Source organism: Coregonus clupeaformis, chromosome 14, assembly GCF_020615455.1.
Source record: "Coregonus clupeaformis isolate EN_2021a chromosome 14, ASM2061545v1, whole genome shotgun sequence".
Classification (NCBI taxonomy): domain Eukaryota; kingdom Metazoa; phylum Chordata; class Actinopteri; order Salmoniformes; family Salmonidae; genus Coregonus; species Coregonus clupeaformis.
In genome coordinates this window covers 23,051,069-23,077,758 of record NC_059205.1, presented here as the reverse complement: position 1 = coordinate 23,077,758, position 26,690 = coordinate 23,051,069, and the positions used below count along the sequence as shown (strand labels likewise).

Genomic DNA, 26,690 nt, shown 5'->3' with positions numbered 1-26,690 from the left:
TCCGAGTTTTGAACGCAGCATATTACCGGGTTTCCGGCTCTATTTAGAACTTCCCCAGGCTTACCCATAATAGGGAAGCCTGGTTCTCCACGACGCTATCATTAAATACGTATTTTTGATTTCAAATGTAATGTTTGGACATTTCCATCAAACACAGAATAACATTAAATGTTTTTATTTGTAAGTCAAAGGGGATCTGTCAGAATTGGCGCACCAACTGCACATTTTGGCATATTGCGCACCAATATGCTTATAATAACAAACAGGGCCTCAACTTTCACTGGGGATGGCGGAAAGTTAAAATGTATCACATTTGAATGTGAAACAAAACGATGCAAGGGTGTGTTTTAGGACCATGCGGACGCCTCCGAGCGGTCGGGTAGGCTGTTTGGAGTGTTTATCCGACTGGATAAAACATAAATAAATACATTATTTCCACCCACTTCTTAAACCAAAGTTGCGCCCCTGATAACACACACCTCTGGGAAACTCTACGGTGCGTGTAAATCCAGAGGTTGTCCCTCACAGCTGTCCGGTTGTTTACGTTGCCTATAATGCTCAAGGTCACGGGATATGGGTTACCTTTGACCCGCAACTGTTAGTCAACCCTATTACAGCTCAGTGCTCGCGTCGTGGCTTTGGCGACAAATCCAGCAGCTTGATAGGCTGGAGTCACATGACTCTGCTAATCGTGAGTGTATTTCAGCGTCCACGAGAGGACTGTAGCTCTCTCCTCTGAGAGCGGCTTTGAATGAAATCCTGAATCGGAGGAGGAGGTATTTTTTTGCAACCATTGCGCTACCGTTGAAACGTGTTGCCGAGCTGGGGGGAAATTCGGGAAAGGGGAGCCGCGCTGGAGCACCGCACAGCACCGACACACGACGCGGCACGAACATGCTCACTCGGGTTAAATCTGCGGTGGCCAATTTCATGGGAGGCGTTGTGGCTGGTGGCGCTAACGGTGACTGTTCCGGATCAGATCTGCCGCTGAAATTCCCCTACATGAGACCCGAGTTCCTAGGACTGACCCCGGATGAAATCGAGTGCTCCGCAGATCACATAGCGCGGCCGATTCTCATCCTCAAAGAGACGAAGAGATTGCCGTGGGCCACAGGTTACGCAGAGTAAGTACAGTAGCCTAGGCCGATGTAGCCTATAGATGCGTCCATCTTCCAAGTGTCAACCCTTTCTTTAGTTTCATTGCAAGGCTGCACCCAGAGCCCATCTCTCTGCCTCAGCATCCGCTGCCTTTTACAGATAACGGTTTTGGAACTAGATACAAATGCGTGCCACATAATAGAATTAAACATGTAGGCTATTGCCTATCATAGATTTGTGTTGTGTGTCACAGTCCAAGCTGTAATGAGAGAGCGAGAGAGAGAGATTGTATGAGGATGGAGGAGAAGACAGCGTCTGGGAATTATCATGTTATTTATGGCCATGGAGCTTGCGTGCAACTGACAGCTCCTTGCCTGCCTACTCCCACGCACAGCTCAGCTCAGCTCAGTGAAAAAACCTTCCAATGTAGCCTGCTCATCTGTAGATGGATGTAGGCCTAATAGACATTCCTTGTGTAGACCCATGCATTTATTGGAAACGTAAACAATCCTGAAGTCCAAACTTAAATGTGTGATAATAGCAAAATGTTTGCCATAATAGCTCATTGAAATAGGCTAAGGGAATCCTTTGTCTATATGCAGTCATTTTATTCTGCACACTATTATGCTGATTTTAGTGGCCTACATGTTTCATTCTCCCATTTTATTGCCTGTTCACCGCAAGTCAACATCAACATGGGGAAGTACCATCTAAGCGCACTCGGTTACATCATCCAATACGCAGCTGTTTTCCACTTCAGAAAAGGGGGCTAGCTCTCATCAGCCCTAGGAGCTGTGTCCTTACCAGTAGCTGTGCATGAGTAAAATCACTGGGGTAGCCAAGCCATAAAAACAGCCATAATGTGGTTACAACCTATGTGTTGTGACAATTGCATTATTTGCTTTACAACCTGTTGGTTCATATGCCTTGCAACCGTGATATATAGGCCTAAGGCCGAGACAATAAGAAGACACAGTGGCAGAATAAATTCAACCACACCTTTGTTTCATCACAAAACCGGAGAGCAACCTCTGTCTGGTGAAGTCAACAAACGATATTGCATATAACAAACAGTTACATGACCTGCAGCATGGTCAAGCAAGTTCATGTTTCTGACATTTTCAGATTACTAAACAACTATTGATTTAGAACCACGGACAGTTACCGCAAGTTTGAAAGAAAACAGGAGCTGCCTCCACTATTCCAGCACCATTTCAACTTCCAATTCAACATCATCAAATCTCCTATGCTTTGTCGAATACAGTGACAACTAAAAGATACCAAAAACGATTTAGTCCAATCAACGTAAGCTAAATATGATGTGGCTGTCCATGGTTCTGATTTATGTGTGTGTTTGTGCAAGTAGAAAACACTTATAGAGAAATGCCAATGCCATCCTCCTCTCTTTCATGTTGATGAAACGGTCTATGCCTCTGTCATACAGTATACACTTTTATTTTTTGTTGTCCTAGGCTACCTGGCTAAAATGCTTGCTCGCTAGCCTAACTTCCTTTCATGGGCAACGTTAGTTAGTCAACATTAGCGTTCTACATCTAGCTACATATTGAACTGCCATCCTCTCAGTCCAGGGGCACAATGTATGAATTTATGGTTGGATCAGAATCGCCGTTATAATCATTGGCTAGTACGGAGAATTAAGTAAAACCACAAGTCCAAATCCCTATCTCCATCCATGGCTAATTTAGAAAAGGGCCAATTTTAGCTAGCTAGCTAGCCACCGGAGGACAACACCACAACGAGATGCAACAATTCAAGTTGTTTCTGTCAATGACGTATTTCTCTTGATGCTATGTGATAGGAGAAAAGCCAAATCCAAACTGGCTTCCCTTGACATTTTTTTTGTTGGTACACCTGGACCATTCACAGTTGAGCGCTCACTCAGTTTAGCTCAACGCTGATTGGCTATTCTTTTATACTTTTTTTGATCAAGGGAGGCCAAATACTCGCTGGTTTCCAAGGCATTCAAGGCTATGGGTGGCAACTATGTCATACTCTTTATGACCAGACAGCATCAGATAGATGGCCTACACATACAGAGACAGAGGGGCGCTGTTTCGCTCGCTCGGATGCTTTCTCCGGTGAGAAACAATCAGCCTCGAATTGAAGGAAAATTATGAAAACACAGAGAGACGAAAGATAAATAATAATAAATAAATACAATTTAAGGGGTCAATATTTTGGGGAAGCCTGGCTTCCCTTGGTATCCATGAATACACGCCGCTGGTCCTTACATAGACATACAGCTTTCTATTTGAGTTATATGTCCCATTGATAAATCCACAGTGTACATTGAAGAATCCAACCTGTTCAAAGCTAACAGCAAACAATATAAATGAAATTCAGGTGCAAGAGATGTCAGCGTGCATCTAATATGATGTGGTTATAAAAGAGCACATTTTCTAAGCAAATTCTTATTTCAGCAGTCATGGATGAAGTAATCACAGTCTGAATAACAGACAATCAATACCCTGAACAAACCCAAAACCCAGCCATATACCTATTTTATTCCCACAGTAAAACAGATGCATTATCCTGGTTTAGCTTACATGCATCTATACTAATGTATGAAACATGTCTTTCTGTCTCTCACAAGGAAGGACAGTGGGAAATAAGTTTTTCTGCTGGCCCATATTTGTAGGGCAATTGTGTTCTGAGAACTTCACTAGGTCATTATAGCGTGTGTTTGTGTCCCTCTCTCTATCTCTCTCTATCTAATCCATCCATCCATCCGGTCCCATTGCCAATATTGTAGCAAAGTAGTTCACTCAGTCGTTAGATATTAATCTCACTCATAGACGTATAGATCTCATTCCACTCTGTCTGTGGTGCAAATACAACATCCTTTCCAATGGTTTTTGTGTAGTTTGAGATTAAAATTCGTTACTCATTGATCCTTGCTTCACCAATAACCCGTCTACCAGTGTGTCTTTTTCAGAGGAAACACACAGCCATGCCCATTTCTCTCTCTCTCTCTCTCTCGACTTGAAAGATGTCAATGGCCTTGATCAGCACTGTAAAGGGCCAATGGTGGAAAAAGTCAGCCAGATCAGAGGCGGAAGGGATGACCAGGGTTGTTCTCTTGATAAGTGCGTGAATTCGACCATTTTCCTGTCCTGCTAAGCTTTCAAAATGTAATGACTACTTTTGGGTGTCAGAGAAAATGTATGGAGTAAAAACTACATTATTTTCTTTAGGAATGTACAGATACCCCAAAAATCTACTTAAGTAAAAATACTTCTTAAGTACTTTACACCACTGTACAGGGCGAATAAAACCAACACAGATTTCAGACGGATACATAATTGTTCTGTTTGTTGCATTCTCCAGATCTTCAGTGTCTTTGTCCTCTTGCTCTCGCTCTCTCTCTTTCGCTACCACTCACTCTCTCTCCCTCAGAACCAGTTGAGGATTTGTAGGAAAATCTCTCTTTCCATCTATCGTTGTCTTCATCTTTCTTCTGTCTGTCGGTCTGTCTGTCTCTTCCACTCTCTCCCGCTCTCTTTCTCTCCCCTCTTTCTCTTGGGATCATCTTTGAGAAGACCGTTTTGCCTCTGTTAATGAGTCCAGACCTAATTGGCATTTCACTGTAAGAACCATCCTCTATCATTACACACCTCAACTCTGATTATACTATCTCGCATATATTAGGCAGACACCATCTAGCTGTACATTTTGTTAGCAACTGTAATTATATATTACAGTACTGTAAAGAGAAATGCATTATGGGGGCTCAATTAGGGCTGAACGATTAATTGCATTCGCGATAATATCGCGATTTGACTGAACGCGATTTTCTAATCGCAACGTGCGCGATTTGAGGTGGTCACGTGACGCGACTTTTCATGCTGTCCAGCGCAATGGCCTCTTGCTCGACGGAACAGTCAGAAACTGACACAGCTGATACTTTAATATCGAAGAGGAACAGCACGTCGGTGGTGTGGAACTATTTTGGTTTTAAAAAGAAGATGCTGAGCAGCATCAGGTGTTGTGCAGAGCATGCCGTGCTCCGATTGCTACTTCACGGGGTAACACTACAAACCTGTTTCAGCACTTAAAAAAATACCACAAATCAATGCATGACAGTTGTATGACCAAAATGCCGAGCATCAGTGCGCGAGACAAGCCAAATACCTCAAGACAGGGATCACTGACAGAAATGTTCGAAAGTGTCACTCCGTATGAACGTAATTCAAAACGGCACGGAGAAATCACTCGGACAATAACCGAGTTCATAGCCAAAGATATGATGCCTCTCAGCACGGTGACCAAGCCTGGGTTCATGGCATTAATACATACGCTTGATAAAACGTTACAGTATACCCTCCCGCACATACTTCAGTCAGACTGCCATACCGGAGCTGTACAAAAAGTGCAAAGAGAAAGTCGCCGCGGAACTTAAAACGGTGGAGTTTTTTGCTAGCACTACTGATATGTGGTCAAGCCGCACAGCTGAGCCGTACCAGAGTCTTACAGTCCATTTTATTGATGAAGATTTCAACCTCCGAGCTCGCTGCCTACAAACTACCTACTTCCCAGACGATCACACAGGGGAAAATATTGCAGCCGGCCTGAGAGAAGGGCTTGTCAGCTGGGATCTCCACGAGGAGAATCACGTCTGCATCACGACGGACAACGCGTCGAATATGGTGCTTGCTGCGCGGCTTAATGAATGGACGAGGCTCCAATGTTTTGGCCACAGATTACATCTTGCCATTGGTAAGTTATCGTGTGTGTGTGTGTGTGTGTGTGTGTGTGTGTGTTTGTGTGTGTGTGTGTGTGTGTGTGTGCGCGAGTGCGAGAGAGAGAGATGCGTCGATTAGTAAAGCTGAATATACAAATATATATAAATGATATTATATAAATCGGATGGGATTAAATAAATTCATACTTCCACTCCTTTTCTAATATGTAAATTCATTTTACTTGCTTATATCATATGTCTGTCTGTGGTGGAATGCCCACCTGCATTTTTTTTCTTTTCTTGTTTTTGTTTTTTACATGTTTTTTTAGTGTTTATGAGAGAGAGAGAGAGAGAGAAAGAGAGAGAGAATTGACATGCAAATAAAGACCCTTTGAATTGAGAGAGAGAGAGAGGATGTGTTGTGGATGTGTGTATTTCAGAATTACAGCTAATTTGAGTGTGTAATAGTGAGAGCCTTGTATCAAAACTCAAATTGTGTGTAATACACTACTTTTTATTTCTTTTAGAAAATGCACTCAAAGATGACAGAGTGTCAAGGGCAACAGCACTGTGCAGGAAGCTGGTGGGGCACTTTTCCCACAGTTGGAAGAAGAAAGCAGCCCTGACGGAGGCACAGAGAGAGCTCAAACTCCCTGAGCACAACCTCATAACGGAGTGCCCAACAAGATGGGGTTCTAAAGAAATGATGATTGCCAGAGTGCTTGAACAGGCCAAAGCCATTTCTCAGGTATTGTCTGGAGATCGATATGCACGCTCCCTTATCCCAACCTGGCAGGATATTGACGTGTTGGAGTCGATTCACAAGGCACTGCATCCTCTACTGGAGTTTACTGATGCTCTTTCTGGAGAGGAGTATGTAAGCATCTCCTACCTCAAGCCAGTTCTCCACCTTTTTGCCACATCAGTCCTGGCTGAAGATGCTGAGGACACTGACCTGACTAAATCAATAAAAACCAAAGTCCTAGCATACCTCAATAACAAATATGGAGACCCAAACATCCAGGAGCTTTTGGATGTTGCCTGTTTCCTGGACCCTAGGTTCAAAATACAGTACATCAGTACAGACAACATCCCTGCTATCAAGACTCGTCTGAAGACAGAGATAGTAGACTTGGCACAACGTACATATCATTGGGTAAATAATTATGTATTTCACAAAAACAAAAAATTTCTGTAAAATCTAACTGGAAAACTAATGGCTGTTGTTTTCATCTAATAGGAGAAGAGGTCTCGTACTGAAACTGTTCAGATGCCTCAAAGTGCACAGTCCTTGGGGGAAAAGACGAAGAGGTCTCTTGGCAGTTTTTTTCAAGACCAGTTCAGCCTCTCCTTCTTTGCCTGTAAATCTTGAAGATGTCGCAGAGGCAGAGATAAACAATTACCTGATGACTCCTACCATTGATGGAGAAGATGATCCATTGGCTTGGTGGAGGGTGCACAAGATCAGCTACCCACAGTTGTGCACCATGGCACGCAAGTATCTTTGTGTACCTGCTACAAGCGCTCCCTCAGAGCGTCTTTTTAGCACAGGAGGGAATATTGTGACTTGCACTCGCTCATCCTTGAAGCCAGAAAAAGTCAATATTCTGGTTTTCTTAGCAAAAAACCTGTGAGCCACTGAGAACAGAACTGTTGGATAAGTATGGCTGGCAGTGCCATACTCGTAGTGAACTTTAGTCTGTGTGGTGTGTTATTGTTGTGTACTTGAGATAAGTGAGGCTCATCTATTTTATATTATAATATTCAAATCGTTTATAAAAAATAGTTTGTCTAAATTAAAAGTGCATTTCTCATTTTTTATTTATAACTTTATTTACTTTGATTTTACAAAATATTTTCAAAGCAAATTCCTTGTTTCAGTTGTGTGAAATGTTACTGACTTGGGAGCAGTAAGATACATACAATTTAAAATTATTTTTTTCTTAAGACTGTACCTTTTGCACACAGTGTTTACAAAGTTCATGCCTTTGTTTAAATTATTTAAATGCACAGTGGCAAAGCCACAGATGTTTCTGTAATGAGCAGTTCAATAAAAATGTCATTTATTTCAAGTCATACATGTTTGAATTTAATTCTAACAAATAGACCCAGCCTATGGGAAAGAACATTTCACACTAAATGTATATACTATTGTGTTGGTCATATTTAAATCATTCATTATGTTTTGTAGGGGAAAAAGGATAAATAAATTAAATCGCATATTAAATCGCAATCGCAATATTGGGGGCAAAAAATCGCAATTAGATTATTTTCCAAAATCGTTCAGCCTTAGGCTCAATGGCATTCTGCTACACTGCTGTAAATTGCTGAAATCTTACAATACAATTTACATTAACGTACTGTATTACCTGTTTTGCTGTATGTTTACAGCAGCATACTGTGAATTCTGGTGCATTGTGGGAAAATGTTGTGGGCGTGGGAAATAATCTCTGGTTCATTAAACATATTTTGAGGCGTGCCTTGTATGAGGCTGTATTTGTTGCACCAGTTAGTGTGAATGCTGTACCCCACAGAATACAGTGCAATACCATATTTCTAGTCTAAAACCTTGATCTGTAAATCTACAGTAACTTCCTGGCTACAGTGCTGCCAGTAATTTACTGTAATTCAGCACCACCCCACAGAATACAGTACAATACTGTATTTCTGGTATATAAAAACTTTTTCCTGTAAATCTACGGTAATGTACTGGCTACTGTGCTGCCAGTAATTTGTTGTAATTCAATACCACCCCACATAATACAGTACCATACCGTATTTGTTGAGTGCCAAAAACCTTTTGAACACTAGTGGGTGTGTTGTATTGTTGTTTCTGTCTCATTAACATATTTTTAGGCGTGCCTTGTAAGAGGCTGTATTTGTTGCACAGTTAGTGAGAGTGTTGTACCAATTTAGCTGAAATGTGGTAGTAGTTCTCTAACAATGTAATGTGTATAGGGGACAGATCAGAGTGGCAGCAAGACTCAAACCTTTAACGGTTGAGTGTTTAGCCCTGTAGTCACTGCCAGTTTACAAGCCTTTGTTAAGACCTATACAAGTGCAAGTGATATAAAACACCAAATATTCATTGGTATGCTGTAATATATGATTACATATTCACTGTTAGCTATTGCTGTAATTTTATTACATTACAATTTAACAATACAGTACTGTATTGCTGTTTTGGTGTATATTTACTGCAACATTCTGTAAATTATGGTGCACAGTGGACACTTTGTGAGAGGGGAAAGAAATGCTGGCTCATTAACCTATTTCGAGGCGTGCCTTGTAAGTGGGGCTATTTGTTGCAACCGTTAGTAAGAATTCTGTACCAATTTTAATTCTATGTAGTTGTAGTGCCCTAACAATTTAATGGGTATAGGGGACAGATCAGAATGTCAGCAAGTTTTAAACCTTTAGGTTGAGTGGTTTGTCCTGTAATCACAGCCAGTTTGGAAGCCTTTGTTTAGGCCTCTAGAACTGTAAGTGATATAAAACACAAAATATTCTGTAATATACAAATGTCTAATAGCCAACCTGCTTGCACCAATCCCATGTAATTACAGTAAACCATTGTTAAATACCAATATTACGTTTACAGTAGCATTTAATTTCTTACAGTATAGTAGGATAATTTTAAAGTATTGTGATGTTAGTCAACCTTAGTTTAATGCACTGATTGTAAGTTGATCTGGACAAGAGCGTCTGCTAAATGATGTAATGGCTGATAATCGGCAGTAATGAGGTAATCTGCCAATTTGACTGTCTGATCTGGAAGAAACTGTGGGGGTCATCCAGACTACTCCATACCATTGTTTTTCTCCTTGTGGCCTTGTGGCTGTTTTCTCAGTCATAACCTCCCACAAACCTTGGAGAACAGCCACTGGAGTAATCACATTGTGGCCTAGCCTCCCTGAGACTCATTGAGCTATCAGTGAAGTGGAGAGTGCAATACCACATTTTTGGCTGACAGAGGTGACACTATCTCTCTCGCTCTGTTTGACCCTTGGCTGATTGTCACACACACACACACTCGCACACACTCGCACACAGCGAACAAGGTTTCTGCTCTGAGCAGTAGATGAGTATGGGAGATGCTGCTGCAGTTGCAGAGCAGACACCCACAGACTGGTGCTACAGTGCGGTTCAAAAGTATTTGAACAGTGACAGTTTTTGTTGTTGTTTTGGCTCTCTAGCCCAGCACTTTGGATTTGAAATGATACAATGACTATGATGTTAAAGTGCAGACTGTCAGCTTTAATTTGAGGGTATTTTCATCCATATCGGGTGAACCGTAAAAAATGTACAGCACTTTTTGTACATGGTCCCCCCCCATTTTAGGGAACCAAAAGTATTTGGACAAACTCACTTATGTGTATTAAAGTAGTCAAAAGTTTAGTATTTGGTCCCATATTCCTAGCATGCAATGACTACATAAAGCTTGTAACTGTACAAACTTGTTGGATGCATTTGTAGTTTGTTTTGGTTGTGTTTCAGAATATTTTGTGCCCAATAGTAAATAATGTATTGTGTCACTTTTATTGTAAATAACAATAGAATATGTTACTGAACACTTCTACATTCATGTGGATGCTACCATGATTACAGATAATCCTGAATGAATTGTGAATTATGATGAGTGAGAAAGTTAGAGGCACAAAGATCATACCCCCCAAGACATGCTAACCTCTCACCATTACCAATAACATGGGAGGTTAGCATTTTTGGGGGGGTATGATACTGTACTTATGCCTCTGTATCTAGGATTCCATCCAATTGGTGACAGAATATTCATGTGAATATTCTAAAATCAGTGTGTGATGGCGTAGTCCACACAAAATGTACTTTTCGCTTAAGTCTTCATATGCCGAATACAAATCTAAAGTTCAATGTGTTTCCATCACATTTTCAACTACCTATAGTTTTGTCACAAAAACTGTTGCATTAAATAGCAAATGTGCCTACTCTGGTCTTGACACGTGCACTCTAGCCAACAGCTCGTAGATACAGTGTGAGTAGGCTGTGCGGATAGGCTAGCCTACATGATGAGATTTATTATGGAAAGAGCGAAAATATTTGTATTTGTCAAGCATCGATCATCATGTCACCAGAATAAGACCCTCAATATTTATTGGAAAGGAGCATCAAGATCACCACCCTGTGAAGTTCATCATAACTTATTTCATCTGTAGCCTAATAAACTGCATGATTTTCTGAGTTGTAGTGGGAGGACCACACACCATATCACGTGACTCCAAGTGTATTTAAATATGATGGGCTCCCGAGTGGCGCAGCGGTCTAAGGCACTATAGACCCCCTGGTTCGATTCCAGGCTGTATCACAACCGGCCGTGATTGGGAGTCCCATAGGGCGGTGCACAGTTGGCCCAGCGTCGTCTGGGTTTGGCCGGTGTAGGCCACCATTGTAAATAAGAATTTGTTCTTAACTGACTTGCCTAGTTAAATAAAGGTAAAATAAGAAATTAATAAAATGATGGTTATTATATCCATATTTGCGCATAAAGGCGTTTCCATCGCCATTTCTCGCATAATTCATTTTACTGATCCCACCATGTCGAACGATCAAATTAGAGTCTGTTGGCATTTATAAAATTGTACCAAAACGTCCTGTTTCCATCACAGCTGTCATAATATAAAAAAAATTATATACGGTATGACTTTACTCGCATAAAAACTGTGGATGGAAACGTGGTTTAACTTTCTCACTCCTCATTGATCATTGTCTCCGCTAACCTCCCCCTTCTCCAACCTCCCCCTTTTCGGCCTTCTCCCTGTCTGTTTCATCCAACTTCCCCCTTCTCCCTGTCTGGCTCAACTAATCCCCCTCGTTTGATCATACGTACACGCTGACAGAGATGGGCAGTATTTCTGTTACATGTATTTGAAATATGTATTTAAATTACTTCTAAGTATCTTGTAATTTGAATTACATTGAGCTGAACAATACTCCAATGTATTTTATAACAGTATACTTTCGAGAGCTGTATTTGTATTTTCAAAATACAAAATACTTTTCTATACCATTTTCTTTTTGTGTGTATATATAGCAGTTCACATTTGGTGGCTCCCTTTCACCCTGCACTGGTATCAGAAGTCTGATGGCACTATGGTGTGATAAGTGTCTGCTAAATGTACTAAATAATAAAAGTATATGAACAATTGCAAAGCATGCTGAGTATTATTCTAATGCACTCCACCCTCAAACAAGGCCAATAATAATACCCAGTGTGCTTTGCAGTTCATTTAGGTATCTCAATTTTCACTTGGTCATTTAGCAGACACTATTTTCCACAGTGCATTCAACAAAGATAGATAAACAACAACATATCACAGTCATAGCAAGAAAAAAGTTAATGTAAACTGTTACTGAGAATGTTGTTGCTGTTCGGCCGGCTGCTTGCAACTGTATATTTGCATTTGAAAATACAAAAATACATGTGTTTTAAGTAAATACAATTATTTTGTAGTTTATTTTGATACATTGATCTTTATGGTATTTTTTAATTATATTTTGTAATTTTTGCACATCACTGCATGCTTACTACGTCCTGCTGACCTCTTGCCAGGTCCCCCTCGAAAAATAGGTTTCTAACCTCAAGTGTGTTTTCCTTGTTAAATAAAGGCTAAATAAACAAAATAGAAAATCATCAATGGTTGCAATTAAATGTGCTGAGGTAAAGGGATGAATACTCATGAAAAACAGTACCACCCTCTCTTAGATGGCATCTCCATTAGATGGGAAGGATGAGTCAGAGCTGTGCGTGCGCTCATGTTTATCATCTGTTGGCTGTAACTTGAAATCTGGAGGTTTTTACAAGACCAGTTTTCTTTTTCCTGCTACACTCCTTGAAACAAATGTAGATTTGTTCTTAAAGGGGTGCAAACACTAGTCACTGTAGTGGTACCCTGTAAGGTACACCTTTTGTACCTTTTTTAGTTATAGGTACATAATACTTCAGATAGTACAGTGCATTCAGAAAGTATTCAGACCCTTTGCTATGAGACTTGAAATTGAGCTCAGGTGCATCCTGTTTCCATTGATCATCCTTGAGATGTTTCTACAACTTGATTGGAGTCCACCTGTGGTAAATTCAATTGATTGGACATGATTTGGAAAGGCACACACCTGTCTATATAAGGTCCCACAGTTGACAGTGCATGTCAGAGAAAAAACCAAACAACGAGGTCGAAGGAATTGTCCGTAGAGCTCCGAGACAGGATTGTGTCGAGGCACAGATCTAGGGAAGGGTACCAAAAATGTCTGCTGCATTGAAGGTGCCCAAGAAAAAAGTGGCATCCATCATTCTTAAATGGAAGAAGTTTAGAACCACCAAGACTCTTCCTAGAGCTGGGCGCCCGGCCAAACTGAGCAATCGGGGGAGAAGGGCCTTGGTCAGGGAGGTGACCAAGAACCCGATGGTCACTCTGTGGAGATGGGAGAACCTTCCAGAAGGACTACTATTTCTGCAGCACTCCACCAATCAGGCCTTGATGGTAGAGTGGCCAGATGGAAGCCATTCCTCTGTAAAAGGCACATGACAGCCCGCTTGGAGTTTGCCAAAAGGCACCTAAAGGACTCTCAGACCATGAGAAACAAGATTATCTGGTCTGATGTAACCAAGACTGACTCTTTGGCCTGAATGCCAAGCGTCCCTACGGTGAAGCATGGTGGTAGCAGCATCATGCTGTGGGGATGTTTTTCAGCGGCACGGACTGGAAGACTAGTCAGGATCGAGGGAAAGATGAACGGAGCAAAGTAGAGAGATGCTCCAGAGCGCTCAGGACCTCAGACTGGTGCGAAGATTCACCTTCCAACAGGACAACGACCCTAAGCACACAGCCAAGGCAACGCCGGAGTGGCTTCGGGACCAGTCTCTGAATGTCCTTGAGTGGCCCAGCCAGAGTCCGGACTTGAACCCGATCTAATATCTTTGGAGAGACCTGAAAATAGCTGTGCAGCGATGCTCCCCATCCAACCTGACAGAGCTTGAGAGGATCTGCAGAGAAGAATGAGAGAAACTCTCCAAATACAGGTGTTCCAAGCTTGTAGCGTCATACCCAAGAAGACTCGAGGCTGTAATTGCTGACAAAGGTGCTTCAACAAAGTTCTGAGTAAAGGGTCTGAATACTTATGTAAATGTGATACTTCTTTTTATTTGTATTTTTTTTTAGCAAACATTTCTAAAAAAAACTGTTTTTGCTTTATCATTATGGGGTATTGTGTGTAGAATGATGAGGAACAAAAACAATGTAATCAATTTTAGAATAAGGCTGTAACGTAGCAAAATGTGGAAGAAGTCAAGGGGTTTGAATACTTTCCCAATGCACTGTACCTTTCTTACATATAGTCCACAGGTACAAAATAATGCCTTTATACAGTGAGGGAATTAAGTATTTGATCCCCTGCTGATTTTGTATGTTTGCCCACTGACAAAGACATGATCAGTCTATAATTTTAATGGTGGTTTATTTGAACAGTGAGAGACAGAATAACAACAAAAGAATCCAGAAAAACGCATGTCAAAAATGTTATAAATTGATTTGCATTTTAATGAGGGAAATAAGTATTTGACCCCTCTGCAAAACATGACTTAGTACTTGGTGGTAAAACCCTTGTTGGCAATCACAGAGGTCAGACGTTTCTTGTAGTTGGCCACCAGGTTTACACACATCTCAGGAGGGATTTTGTCCCACTCCTCTTTGCAGATCTTCTCCAAGTCATTAAGGTTTCGAGGCTGACATTTGGCAACTTGAACCTTCAGCTCCCTCCACATATTTTCTATGGGATTAAGGTCTGGAGACTGGCTAGGCCACTCCAGGACCTTAATGTGCTTCTTCTTGAGCCACTCCTTTGTTGCCTTGGCCGTGTGTTTTGGGTCATTGTCATGCTGGAATACCCATCCACGACCCATTTTCAATGCCCTGGCTGAGGGAAGGAGGTTCTCACCTAAGATTTGACGGTACATGGCCCTGTCCATCGTCCTTTGATGTGGTGAAGTTGTCCTGTCCCCTTAGCAGAAAAACACCCCCCAAAGCATAATGTTTCCACCTCCATGTTTGACAGTGGGGATGGTGTTCTTTGGGTCATAGGCAGCATTCCTCCTCCTCCAAACACGACGAGTTGAGTTGATGCCAAAGAGCTCCATTTTGGTCTCATCTGACCACAACACTTTCACCCAGTTCTCCTCTGAATCATTCTGATGTTCATTGGCAAACTTCAGACGGGCCTGTATATGTCCTTTCTTGAGCAGGGGGACCTTGCAGGCGCTGCAGGATTTCAGTCCTTCACGGCGTAGTGTGTTACCAATTGTTTTCTTGGTGACTATGGTCCCAGCTGCCTTGAGATCATTGACAAGATCCTCCCGTGTAGTTCTGGGCTGATTCCTCACCATTCTCATGATCATTGCAACTCCACGAGGTGAGAGCTTGCATGGAGCCCCAGGCCGAGGGAGATTGACAGTGCTTTTGTGTTTCTTCCAGTTGCGAATAACCGCACCAACTGTTGTCACCTTCTCACCAAGCTGCTTGGGGATGGTCTTGTAGCCCAGTTCAGCCTTGTGTAGGTCTATAATCTTGTCCCTGACATCCTTAGAGAGCTCTTTGGTCTTGGCCATGGTGGAGAGTTTGGAATCTGATTGATTGCTTCTGTGGACAGGTGTCTTTTATACAGGTAACAAGCTGTGATTAGGAGCACTCCCTTTAAGAGTGTGCTCCTAATCTCAGCTCGTTACCCGTATAAAAGACACATGGGAGCCAGAAATCTTTCTGATTGAGAGGGGGTCAAATACTTATTTCCTTCATTAAAATGCAAATCAATTTATAACATTTTTGACTTGTGTTTTTCTGGATTTTTTTGTTGTTATTCTGTCTCTCACTGTTCAAATAAACCTACCATTAAAATGATAGACTGATCATTTCTTTGTCAGTGGGCAAACGTACAAAATCAGCAGGGCATGTAATACTTTTTCCCCACACTGTAATAGGTACATTTTGCCTGTGTAGTGTACCACCACAGTGAAAGAGCCATTTGTTTCTTGTAAATGGCAAAAATGTACCTCTACCATAGACCACTTAAACTGGTACAACACTTCCATTCACGGGTGGCCAACAATAACTAACTGAAAGCCACACCCCCACTAAGCCACGCCTCCAATATAATTTCCCAGTGTGCCTTGCCTTTTCGAGTCAGTTGTAGTTACCACCCATGACTGTATTTTTTTTTTTGTGACAGACATGGTTCTTGAATGTGTTTATTTTCAGTCCTGTGGCCTTCACCAAGTGAGTTCCTAGGCAAATATCATTCACATTGAACTCTTTATGACAAATTACATGGCTCATAAGGCCTTAATTGGAGACCTAGTTTTACCCTAATTCAGTGGCCTGAAACTCATGGTTTACAGGTCATGTGGTCCTCTGTAGCTCAGCTGGTAGAGCACGGCGCTTGTAACGCCAAGGTAGTGGGTTCGATGTATGCACCTATGACTGTAAGTCGCTTTGGAATTTGTATACACCCACAACCTGCATTCAGCATGACTGCCAGGATTAGGAACATACAGGAGAGTACTTAAGCCCTTTAAACTGGAACAACTATTTCAGTAACAGGTGCAAAAAATCCAACAAATGTATTGGATTAGTTTAGAAAAATTTGTGTAGCATAAGATTAATCAAGCAATCAATGTATATGCAAAAACACAGGTATTCCCCCCCCCCCCAAAAAAAAAAATCAACCTTATATAGAGCATGCTGGGAGATATGATAATGATTTTTTATTTATTTAACCAGGTAAGCCAGTTGAAAACAAGTTCTCATTTACAACTGCGACCTGGCCAAGATGAAGCAAAGCAGTGCGATTAAAAACAACAACACAGAGTTACATATGGGGTAAACAAAACAAAGTCAAAAATACAAAGAGAAAATATATATACAGTGTGTGCGAATGTAGTAAATTATGAAGGTAAGGCAATAAATAGGCTATAGTGCAAAATAGTTACAATTTCGTATTAACACTGGAATGATAGATGTGCAAAAGATGATGTGCAAATAGAGATACTGGGGTGCAAATTAGCAAAATAAATAAACAATATGGGGATGAGGTAGTTGGGTGGGCTAATTTCAGAATGGCTGTGTACAGGTGTAGTGATCGGTAAGCTGCTCTGACAACTGATGCTTAAAGTTAGTGAGGGAGATAATAGTCTCCAGCTTCAGAGAATTTTGCAGTTTGTTCCAGTCATTGGCAGCAGAGAACTGGAAGGAATGGCGGCCAAAGGAGGTGTTGGCTTTGGGGATGACCAGTGAGAAATACCTGCTGGAGCGCATACTACGGGTGGGTGTTGCTATGGTGACCAGTGAGCTAAGGTAAGATGGGGATTTGCCTAGCAGTGATTTATAGATGACCTGGAGCCAGTGGGTCTGGTGACGAATATGTAGTGAGGGCCAGCCAACGAGAACGTACAGGTCACAATGGTGGGTAGTATATGGGGATTTGGTGACAAAACGGATGGCACTGTGATAGACTACATCCAATTTGCTGAGTAGAGTGTTGGAGGCTATTTTGTAAATGACATCGCCGAAGTCAAGGATCGGTAGGATAGTCAGTTTTACGAGGGCATGTTTGGCAGCATGAGTGAAGGAGGCATTGTTGCGAAATAGGAAGCCAATTCTAGATTTAACTTTGGATTGGAGATGCTTAATGTGAGTCTGGAAGGAGAGTTTACAGTCTAACCAGACACCTAAGTATTTGTAGTTGTCCACATACTCTAGGTCAGACCCACCAAGAGTAGTGATTCTAGTTGGGTGGGCGGGTGCAAGCAGCGTTCGGTTGAAGAGCATTCATTTAGTTTTACTAGTGTTTAAGAGCAGTTGGAGGCTACGGAAGGAGTGTTGTATGGCATTGAAGCTCGTTTGGAGGTTTGTTAACAGTGTCCAATGAAGGGCCAGATGTATACAAAATGGTGTCGTCCGCATAGAGGTGGATCTGAGCTTCACCAGCAGCAAGAGCAACATCATTGATATACACAGAGAATAGACTCGGCCCGAGAATTGAACCCTGTGGCACCCCTATAGAGACGGCCAGAGGTCCAGACAACAGGCCCTCCGATTTGACACAACTCTATCTGAGAAGTAGTTGGTGAACCAGGTGAGGCAGTCATTAGATAAACCAAGGCTATTTAGTCTGCCAATAAGAATGCGGTGGTTGACAGAGTCGAAAGCCTTGGCCAGGTTGATGAAGACTGCTGCGCAGTACTGTCTTTTATCGATCGCGGTTATAATATCGTTTAGGACCTTGAGCGTGGCTGAGGTGCACCCATGACCAGCTCGGAAACCGGATTGCATAGCGGAGAAGGTACGGTGTGATTCGAAATGGTCGGTGATCTGTTTTGTTAACTTGGCTTTCAAATAATTTCGAAGGGCAGGATGGATATAGGTCTGTAACAGTTTGGATCTAGAGTGTCACCCCCTTTTGAAGAGGGGGATGACCGCGGCAGCTTTCCAATTTCTGGGGATCTCAGACGTTACGAAAGAGAGGTTGAACAGGCTAGAAATAGGTGTTGCGACAATTTTGGCGGCTAATATTAGAAAGAAAAGGTCCAGATTGTCTAGCCCAGCTGATTTGTAGGGGTCCCGATTTTTCAGCTCTTTCAGTACATCAGCTGTCTGAATTTGTGTGAAGGAGAAGCGGGGGGGGGGGGCATGGGCAAGTTGCAGCGGAGGGTGCAGAGCTGGTGGCCGGGGTAGTGGTAGCCAGGTGGAAAGCATGGCCAGCCGTAGCAAAATGCTTGTTGAAATTCTCGATTATCGTACATTTATCGGTGGTGACAGTGTTTCCTAGCCTCAGTGCAGTGGGCAGTTGGGAGGAGGTGCTCTTATTTTCCATGGACTTTACAGTGTCCCAAAACTTTTTGGAGTTAGTGCTACAGGATGCAAATTTCTGTTTGAAAAAGCTAGCCTTTGCTTTCCTAACTGATTGTGTATATTGGTTCCTGACTTCCCAGAAAAGTTGCATATCGCGGGGGCTGTTCGATGCTAATGCAGTACGCCACAGAATGTTTTTGTGCTGGTCAAGGGCAGTCAAGTCTGAGGAGAATCAGGGGCTATATCTGTTCTTAGTTCTGAATTTATTGAATGGGGCATGCTTATTTAAGATTGAGAGGAAAGCACTTTTTAAGAACAACCAGGCGTCCTCTACTGACAAAATGAGGTCAATATCCATCCAGGATACCCGGGCCAGGTCAATTAGAAAGGCCTGCTCGCTGAAGTGTTTTAGGGAGCGTTTGACAGTGATGAGTGGTGGCCGTTTGACCGCGGACCCATTACGGACGCAGGCAAGGAGGCAGTGATCACTGAGATCCTGGTTGAAGACAGCGGAGGTGTATTTAGACGGTAAATTTGTCAGGATGATATCTATGAGGGTGCCCATGTTTACAGATTTAGGGTTGTACCTGGTAGGTTCGTTTATAATTTGTGTGAGATTGAGGGCATCTAGTTTAGATTGTAGGTTGGCCGGGGTGTTATGCATATCCCAGTTTAGGTCACCAAGCAGTATGAACTCTGAGGATAGATGGGGGGCAATCAGTTCACATATGGTGTCCAGGGCACAGCTCGGGGCTGAGGGTGGTCTGTAGCAAGCGGCAACAGTGAGAGACTTATTTCTGGAAAGGTGGATTTTTTTTAGAAGTAGAAGCTCAAACTGTTTGGGCACAGACTTGGATAGTACGATAGAGCTCTGCAGGCTATCTCTACAGTAGATTGCAACCCCACCCACTTTGTGAGTTCTATCTAGATGGAAAATGTTGTAGTTGGGGATGGAAATTTCAGAATTTTTGATGGCCTTCCTAAGCCAGGATTCAGACACTGCTAGGACATCTGGGTTGGCGGAGTGTGCTAACGCAGTGAATAACTCAATGATTATGGTACAAATGTGCCTTTTAATATACCGCCACAGTGACAAAGCCGTTAGTTCCTTTTAAGTGGCATAAAGTCATCATTGTACTTTATGGTGGGTATTGAGGGTACACATAATATGTTTGTACCCTGGGAAACAAATGTACCTTCACCGTGAGTGTGATGATAGTGCCTTTTTTTATATTCAAAATATTGGGTACGGAAATGTACCATTATACTAGATTATCCATACATGTACCCAAAAAGGTACCAAACAGTACCATGTCAGATCGTTATGTGTACCTCTGAAGGTACATAATGTGTATTTTGATATTTTTGTACACCAGGGCGCAGTTTTTCAAATGTTATCTGATCGGATTTGGCAATCGGATAGGATTAAATGCATAGAAATATAATGAATAGAATGGGCGTATCGTTGACTAGACTTGGGACGCCCATTCTATTAATTATATTTCTATGCAAAACTTTTGAAAAACTGGTCCCAGGGAACAATTTGTACCCTAACCATAGGGTGAAGAAAATTGGAGGTGAAGCGTTTTTGGATAATTGACGGTAAAGGTCATTTTGGGTCAACTTGGGTCAACTTTGAGCACCTCTATATCCTGGGTCAACTTTGAGCACCTCTATATCCTAAATGTTTTGGCATTCAGGTCCAAAATGTAACTTTCTGACCACTTCTACGTATGGCAAGTTTCGTTCAAATCAAATGCGGTGCCATCAAAAAGTGATTAAAATCAAATGGAACAACTCCGTACCCTTATTTCTAAGAGTGTAAGTAGCTAATCCTGTATGTTTGGTATGTGCTCCCCTCTCCTCTCTAGGGTGATCAATGCAGGTAAGAGTGCCCTGAATGAGGACCAGGCGTGTTGTGAGGTGGTGGTGGTGAGAAAGAGACCAGGAGACTCCACCACCCCCAGTAAGACCCCCACTGCCAAGAGAAGATCCTCGCTGCCCAACGAAGAAGGCCTGGGGTTGAAGGAGAACAGTGCGGTGAGAGACCGACGCAAACACACACAGGCGCACACACACACATGGGTGCACATACAGGTACAGTGAGGGAAAAAAGTATTTGATCCCCTGCTGATTTTGTACATTTGCCCACTGACAAAGAAATGATCAGTCTAATTTAAATAGTAGGTTTATTTGAACAGTGAGAGACAGAATAACAACAAAAAAATCCTGAAAAAACGCATGTCAAAAATGTTATAAATTGATTTGCATTTTAATGAGGGAAATAAGTATTTGACCCCTCTGCAAAACATGACTTAGTACTTGGTGGCAAAACCCTTGTTGGCAATCACAGAGGTGAGACTTTTCTTGTAGTTGGCCACCAGGTTTGCACACATCTTAGGAGGGATTTTGTTCCATATCTTAGGAGGGATTTTGTTCCACTCCTCTTTGCAGATCTTCTCCAAGTCATTAAGGTTTCGAGGCTGACATTTGGCAACTCAAACCTTCAGCTCCCTCCACAGATTTTCTATGGGATTAAGGTCTGGAGACTAACTAGGCCACTCCAGGACCTTAATGTGCTTCTTCTTGAGTCACTCCTTTGTTGCCTTGGCCGTGTGTTTTGGGTCATTGTCATGCTGGAATACCCATCCACGACCCATTTTCAATGCCCTGGCTGAGGGAAGGAGGTTCTCACCCAAGATTTGACGGTACATGGCCCCGTCCATCGTCCCTTTGATGCGGTGAAGTTGTCCTGTCCCCTTAGCAGAAAAACACCCCCAAAGCATAATGTTTCCACCTCCATGTTTGACGGTGGGGATGGTGTTCTTTGGGTCATAGGCAGCATTCCTCCTCCTCCAAACACGGCGAGTTGAGTTGATACCAAAAAGCTCGATTTTGGTCTCATCTGACCACAACACTTTCACCCAGTTCTCCTCTGAATCATTCAGATGTTCATTGGCAAACTTCAGACGGCCCTGTATATGTGCTTTCTTGAGCAGGGGGACCTTGCGGGCGCTGCAGGATTTCAGTCCTTCACGGCGTAGTGTGTTACCAATTGTTTTCTTGGTGACTATGGTCCCAGCTGCCTTGAGATCATTGACAAGATCCTCCCGTGTAGTTCTGGGCTGATTCCTCACCGTTCTCATGATCATTGCAACTCCACGAGGTGAGTTCCTACATGGAGCCCCAGGCCGAGGGAGATTGACAGTTCTTTTGTGTTTCTTCCATTTGCGAATAATCGCACCAACTGTTGTCACCTTCTCACCAAGCTGCTTGGCGATGGTCTTGTAGCCCATTCCAGCCTTGTAGGTCTACAATCTTGTCCCTGACATCCTTGGAGAGCTCTTTGGTCTTGGCCATGGTGGAGAGTTTGGAATCTGATTGATTGATTGCTTCTGTGGACAGGTGTCTTTTATACAGATAACACGCTGAGATTAGGAGCACTCCCTTTAAGAGTGTGCTCCTAATCTCAGCTCGTTACCTGTATAAAAGACACCTGGGAGCCAGAAAAACTTCTGATTGAGAGGGGGTCAAATAATTATTTCCCTCATTAAAATGTAAATCAATTTATAACATTTTTGACATGCGTTTTTCTGGATTTTTTTGTTGTTATTCTGTCTCTCACTGTTCAAATCAACCTACCATTAAAATTATAGACTGATCATTTCTTTGTCAGTGGGCAAAGGTACAAAATCAACAGGGGATCAAATACTTTTTTCCCTCACTGTACAGCGCATTCAGAAAGAATTCAGACCCCTTGACTTTTTCCACATTTTGTTACATTACAGCCTTATTCTAAAATTAATTAAAACAAAATACCCCATAATGACAAAGCAAAAACAGGTTTTTATGTATAATGTATAAAACAAATAAAAAACATTATTTGCATGTATTCAGACCCTTTGCTATGAGACTCAAAATTGAGCTCTGGTGCATCCTGTTCCCATTGATCATCCTTGAGATGTTTTTACAACTTGATTGAAGTCCACCTGTGGTAAATTCAATTGATTGGACATGATTTGGAAAGACACACACCTGTCTATATAATGTCTCACAGTTGACAGTGCAGGTCAGAGCAGAAACCAAGACATGAGGTCGAAGGAATTGTCCGTAGAGCGCAGAGACAGGATTGTGTCAAGGCACAGATCTTGGGAAGGGTACCAAAACATTTCTGCAGCATTGAAGGTCCCCAAGAACACAGTGGCCTCCATCATTCTTAAATGGAAGAAGTTTGGAACCACCAAGACTCTTTCTAGAGCTGGCCCCCCAGCCAAACTGAGAAATCTGGGGAGAAGGGCCTTGGTCAGGGAGGTGACCAAGAAAATGATGGTCACTCTGACAGAGCTCCAGAGTTCCTCTGTGGAGATAGTTGTCCTTCTGGAAGGTTCTCCCATCTCTGCAGCACTCCCCCAATCAGGCCTTTATGGTAGAGTGGCCAGACAGAAGCCACTCCTCAGTAAAAGGCACATGACAGCCTGCTTGGAGTTTGCCAAAAGGCACCTAAAGGACTCTCCGACCATGTGAAACAATATTCTCTGGTCTGATGAAAACAAGATTGAACTCTTTGGCCTGAATGCCAAGCGTCACGTCTGGAGGAAAGCTGGCACCATCCCTACGGTGAAGCATAGTGGTGGCAGCACCATGCTGTGGAGATGTTTTTCAGCGGCAGGGACTGGGAGACTAGTCAGGATCGAGGGGAAGATGAACGGAGCGAAGTACAGAGAGATCATTGATGAAAACCTGCTCCAGAGCGATCAGGACCACAGACTGGAGTGAAGGTTCACCTTCCAACAGGACACTGACCAAGAAAACGCAGGAATGGCTTCGGGACAAGTCTCTGAATGTCCTTGGGTGTCCCAGCCAGTGCCCGGACTTGAACCCGATCGAACATCCCTGGAGAGACCTGAAAATAGCTGTGCAGCGACGCTCCCCATCCAACCTGACAGAGCTTGAGAGGATCTGCAGAGGAGAATGAGAGAAACTCCCCAAATACAGGTGTGCCAAGCTTGTAGCGTCATACCCAAGAAGACTCGAGACTGTAATCGCTGCCAAAGGTACTTCAATAAAGTACTGAGTAAAGGGTCTGAATACTTATGTAAATGTGCACACACAGACAGTCTCTTTATCTCCTCTCTCTCTCACACTCTCTCTATGCGTAAGCACACACAGACACACTTGTCTCTTTCTCTTAATCCATGATACTGTTGAGATGTAACCCATAGGCCATGCACATCCACTGGCCTTTCTTTTTCTGAGAATCCTATACCTTCTCTAGAGAGGATGTCGGTGGTCTACTGCTTCCTGTGTTGCCTATTGCCCTGAGCAGGCCAGGGGTGACTGTCACTCAGCCAGTGCCAGCAGGCACAGCACAGCATCCCTCACTGATTGGTTTGACCTATGTAGCGTACACATGTGATTGGTCAGAGTGAGTCATAATGCGTTACTCCAGTATCGCTGTCTTACAGAGCGAGCTCGTTACTTGACACCTACAAAATGACAAAACAAACCGAAATGAAATGTCTTAACACCAACATTTCAGCTTTGTTTTTCATTGCTCTTATCCACTCATGCAATACATTACCTTCATCTCTCCTGCCATAGTTTGAATGCTTTTGTATTTGAAGCAGCAGGGTACACATGTAACCTCCAGTTGTTTGATGACAATTGCCTCTCCTCTCCTCTGACATAATTGACTCGCCTTTTTTCCCGGCTGTTGCAAGCCCACTGTAGAGAGACACACACACACACACACACACAGAGAGAGAGAGAGAGACCGACACAGAGCGTTTGGGCAGAACTCAACAACCCTTATGTACTGTATGTTCAACAGGGGTCATTTGTCATTCAAGCACCTCTTTCTCTCCCATTTGATTACTTAGTGCTCTGAGAAGCTGTACTGATGTATCTAATAATAGCAGGCAATTCTATTGAAACAGTAGTGTGGATGAATTAATGGGGATGGTTTATTATGTAGAGTTTAATGTGTATACACTGATCCTCTTATAGCGCCCTTCAAGGGACAAACAGACGGGTTTCTGGAAAGTTTGTCTCTTGGCCAGAAACACACATATGGGCCTGGTACTACATCGACTGGCACGATATACTTTGTACATACTGTATTATAGCAACAGTTGGCCAGTTATAACTACAGTAGTTTGGTAACTCATTTAGAAATCCTCCCTAATGAAGGATGAACTGTGATTAAACACCATGAAAATAATCAGTGTAAAATAGATTCAGCATATTAATCCGACATGGCCACCTCCAGGAAAATGTTTGATCAAATTGAACACACAATAATAGACACTTCTGTATTGCAATATTTAGCTTTCTAAGTGTGTGTGTGTGTTTGTTTGTGTGTGTGAGGTTATGATAGCATTGATTTGCTATCAATGTAATTGAAAAATAGACTACAAAGTATCCATTCTATTTCTAAGCAAACATATTTATATTGTCCACCCCCACACACACACACACACCCACCCCTACAGGACTCAGAGGGTCTAGTATTCCACTACTGGGCATTGTTTGACGGCCATGCCGGCTCCGGAGCTGCAGTAGTGGCCTCCAAGCTCCTCCAACACCACATCGTCGAGCAGCTCCAGTCTGTCCTCGAGGTCCTAAAGAACCATGCCGTTTTACCGCCCACCATCTTTGGCGAGAAGTCTAATCACCAAATGACCCCCGGGATCCACCGGGCAACCCTGACCCGGGCCGCATCACTCCGTGGAGCCACTGGCGCCCCCAGCTCCCCCTGCACCCCTCCACCACAGAGGTTATTCACAGAGAAGAAGATCCAGCACGATAGCCTGGTGATGGGAGCCATGGAGAATGCCTTCAAGGAGATGGTGAGTGCCTGCCATGGCTGCTGTTGTTGCTTTGTGTGCATCTCAATGAGCCACTATTGTTTGAGGTAGAATATCAGAGTTGTGGAGATGTTGCCTCTGTCCTGGTTAAATGTGCCTTTGTAGGTATTTTTCCTCACAGACCTCTCCCTCCCACCTCAGCCCCGACCCCCTCATCCCACCACCACCTTCATCCAGTTCTAACGTACCTAGTCACTCTCCATATCATCTCTCCACCATGTCTATTCATCTCATCACATCCTCCAGGTCTCAATCCACACAAAGAATAGCCCACCATCTGGTGTGAGGTGTATCAGTATATACAATGCTCAACCTAAAAATAGAACTGAATGTCACTGAGTGTACTAAGACCTAATACAGTGATAGCTTCAATTCCATCTGTATGCTTAACTTAAAGAGTAATTGATTATTGATTCATGTTATCAACCATCTAAATCGCTGTCCTTCGTAAAATGTGATATGTTCTCGGATATTTAGCTTCCTAAATAGTTTCCTCCTGTTGTCTTCCTGAGGATATTGCTTTATCTCTACTTTCGTTATCTCTTCTTTTTCATACTTGTGGCTGACATAGCCTTAAAGGGGCAATCTGCAGTTCAAACAATAACAAAGCGAATACCCCACCACTGATTTGGTAAATAGCTGAGGGATGGGGCTGGAGAAATATAACCACTCTCAAATTCATAGACGGGGCTATGGATGCAAGGACGGACCATTCACAAGATCAAAATGATAGTTTTAACCATGTTTTGAGGCTATACAGTGTTAGTTTACAATTACTTTGTTCACAAACAAAGGAGTAAAACAAGCGTATATTGTGGGTTTTGATGGCCTAGCACAATTTAACTAAGCTCATGAGGCATTTATAAATTATATTCTTAAAAACTCAATGGGCACATACAATCACAGATTGCCCTTTTTAACCTCAATGCACACAACACAAATGATTAAGTGCATTATATGCAACACATTCATATAAAATCCCAAGTGGCAGATAATTACAGTCAGAGATTGGCAGTATTTCTGTTACATGTATTTGAGATACAGTGGGGAAAAAAAGTATTTAGTCAGCCACCAATTGTGCAAGTTCTCCCACTTAAAAAGATGAGAGAGGCCTCTAATTTTCATCATAGGTACACGTCAACTATGACAGAC

At 42.6% G+C, this 26,690-nt stretch overlaps 2 protein-coding genes across 2 annotated transcripts in view; both read left to right on the top strand.

Moving 5' to 3' along the window:
• Positions 1–472: 472 nt before the first annotated feature.
• LOC121581247 (protein phosphatase 1H-like) overlaps positions 473–26,690 on the top strand; it is a 64,597-nt gene continuing 38,379 nt past the window's right edge. Inside the window, exons 1-3 of the mRNA XM_045224751.1 lie at positions 473–1,124; positions 20,544–20,712; positions 25,164–25,520. Of these exons, the coding sequence (XP_045080686.1) occupies positions 895–1,124; positions 20,544–20,712; positions 25,164–25,520 (756 nt within the window). The 5' untranslated portion in view covers positions 473–894. The remainder of the gene's footprint in view (positions 1,125–20,543; positions 20,713–25,163; positions 25,521–26,690) is intronic.
• Positions 5,508–7,571, top strand: LOC123492355 (E3 SUMO-protein ligase ZBED1-like). Its single transcript, XM_045224752.1, has 3 exons — positions 5,508–5,835; positions 6,328–6,956; positions 7,041–7,571. Exons 1-3 carry the CDS (start codon positions 5,550–5,552, stop codon positions 7,170–7,172), a joined length of 1,047 nt encoding a protein of 348 aa, XP_045080687.1. The 5' UTR covers positions 5,508–5,549; the 3' UTR covers positions 7,173–7,571.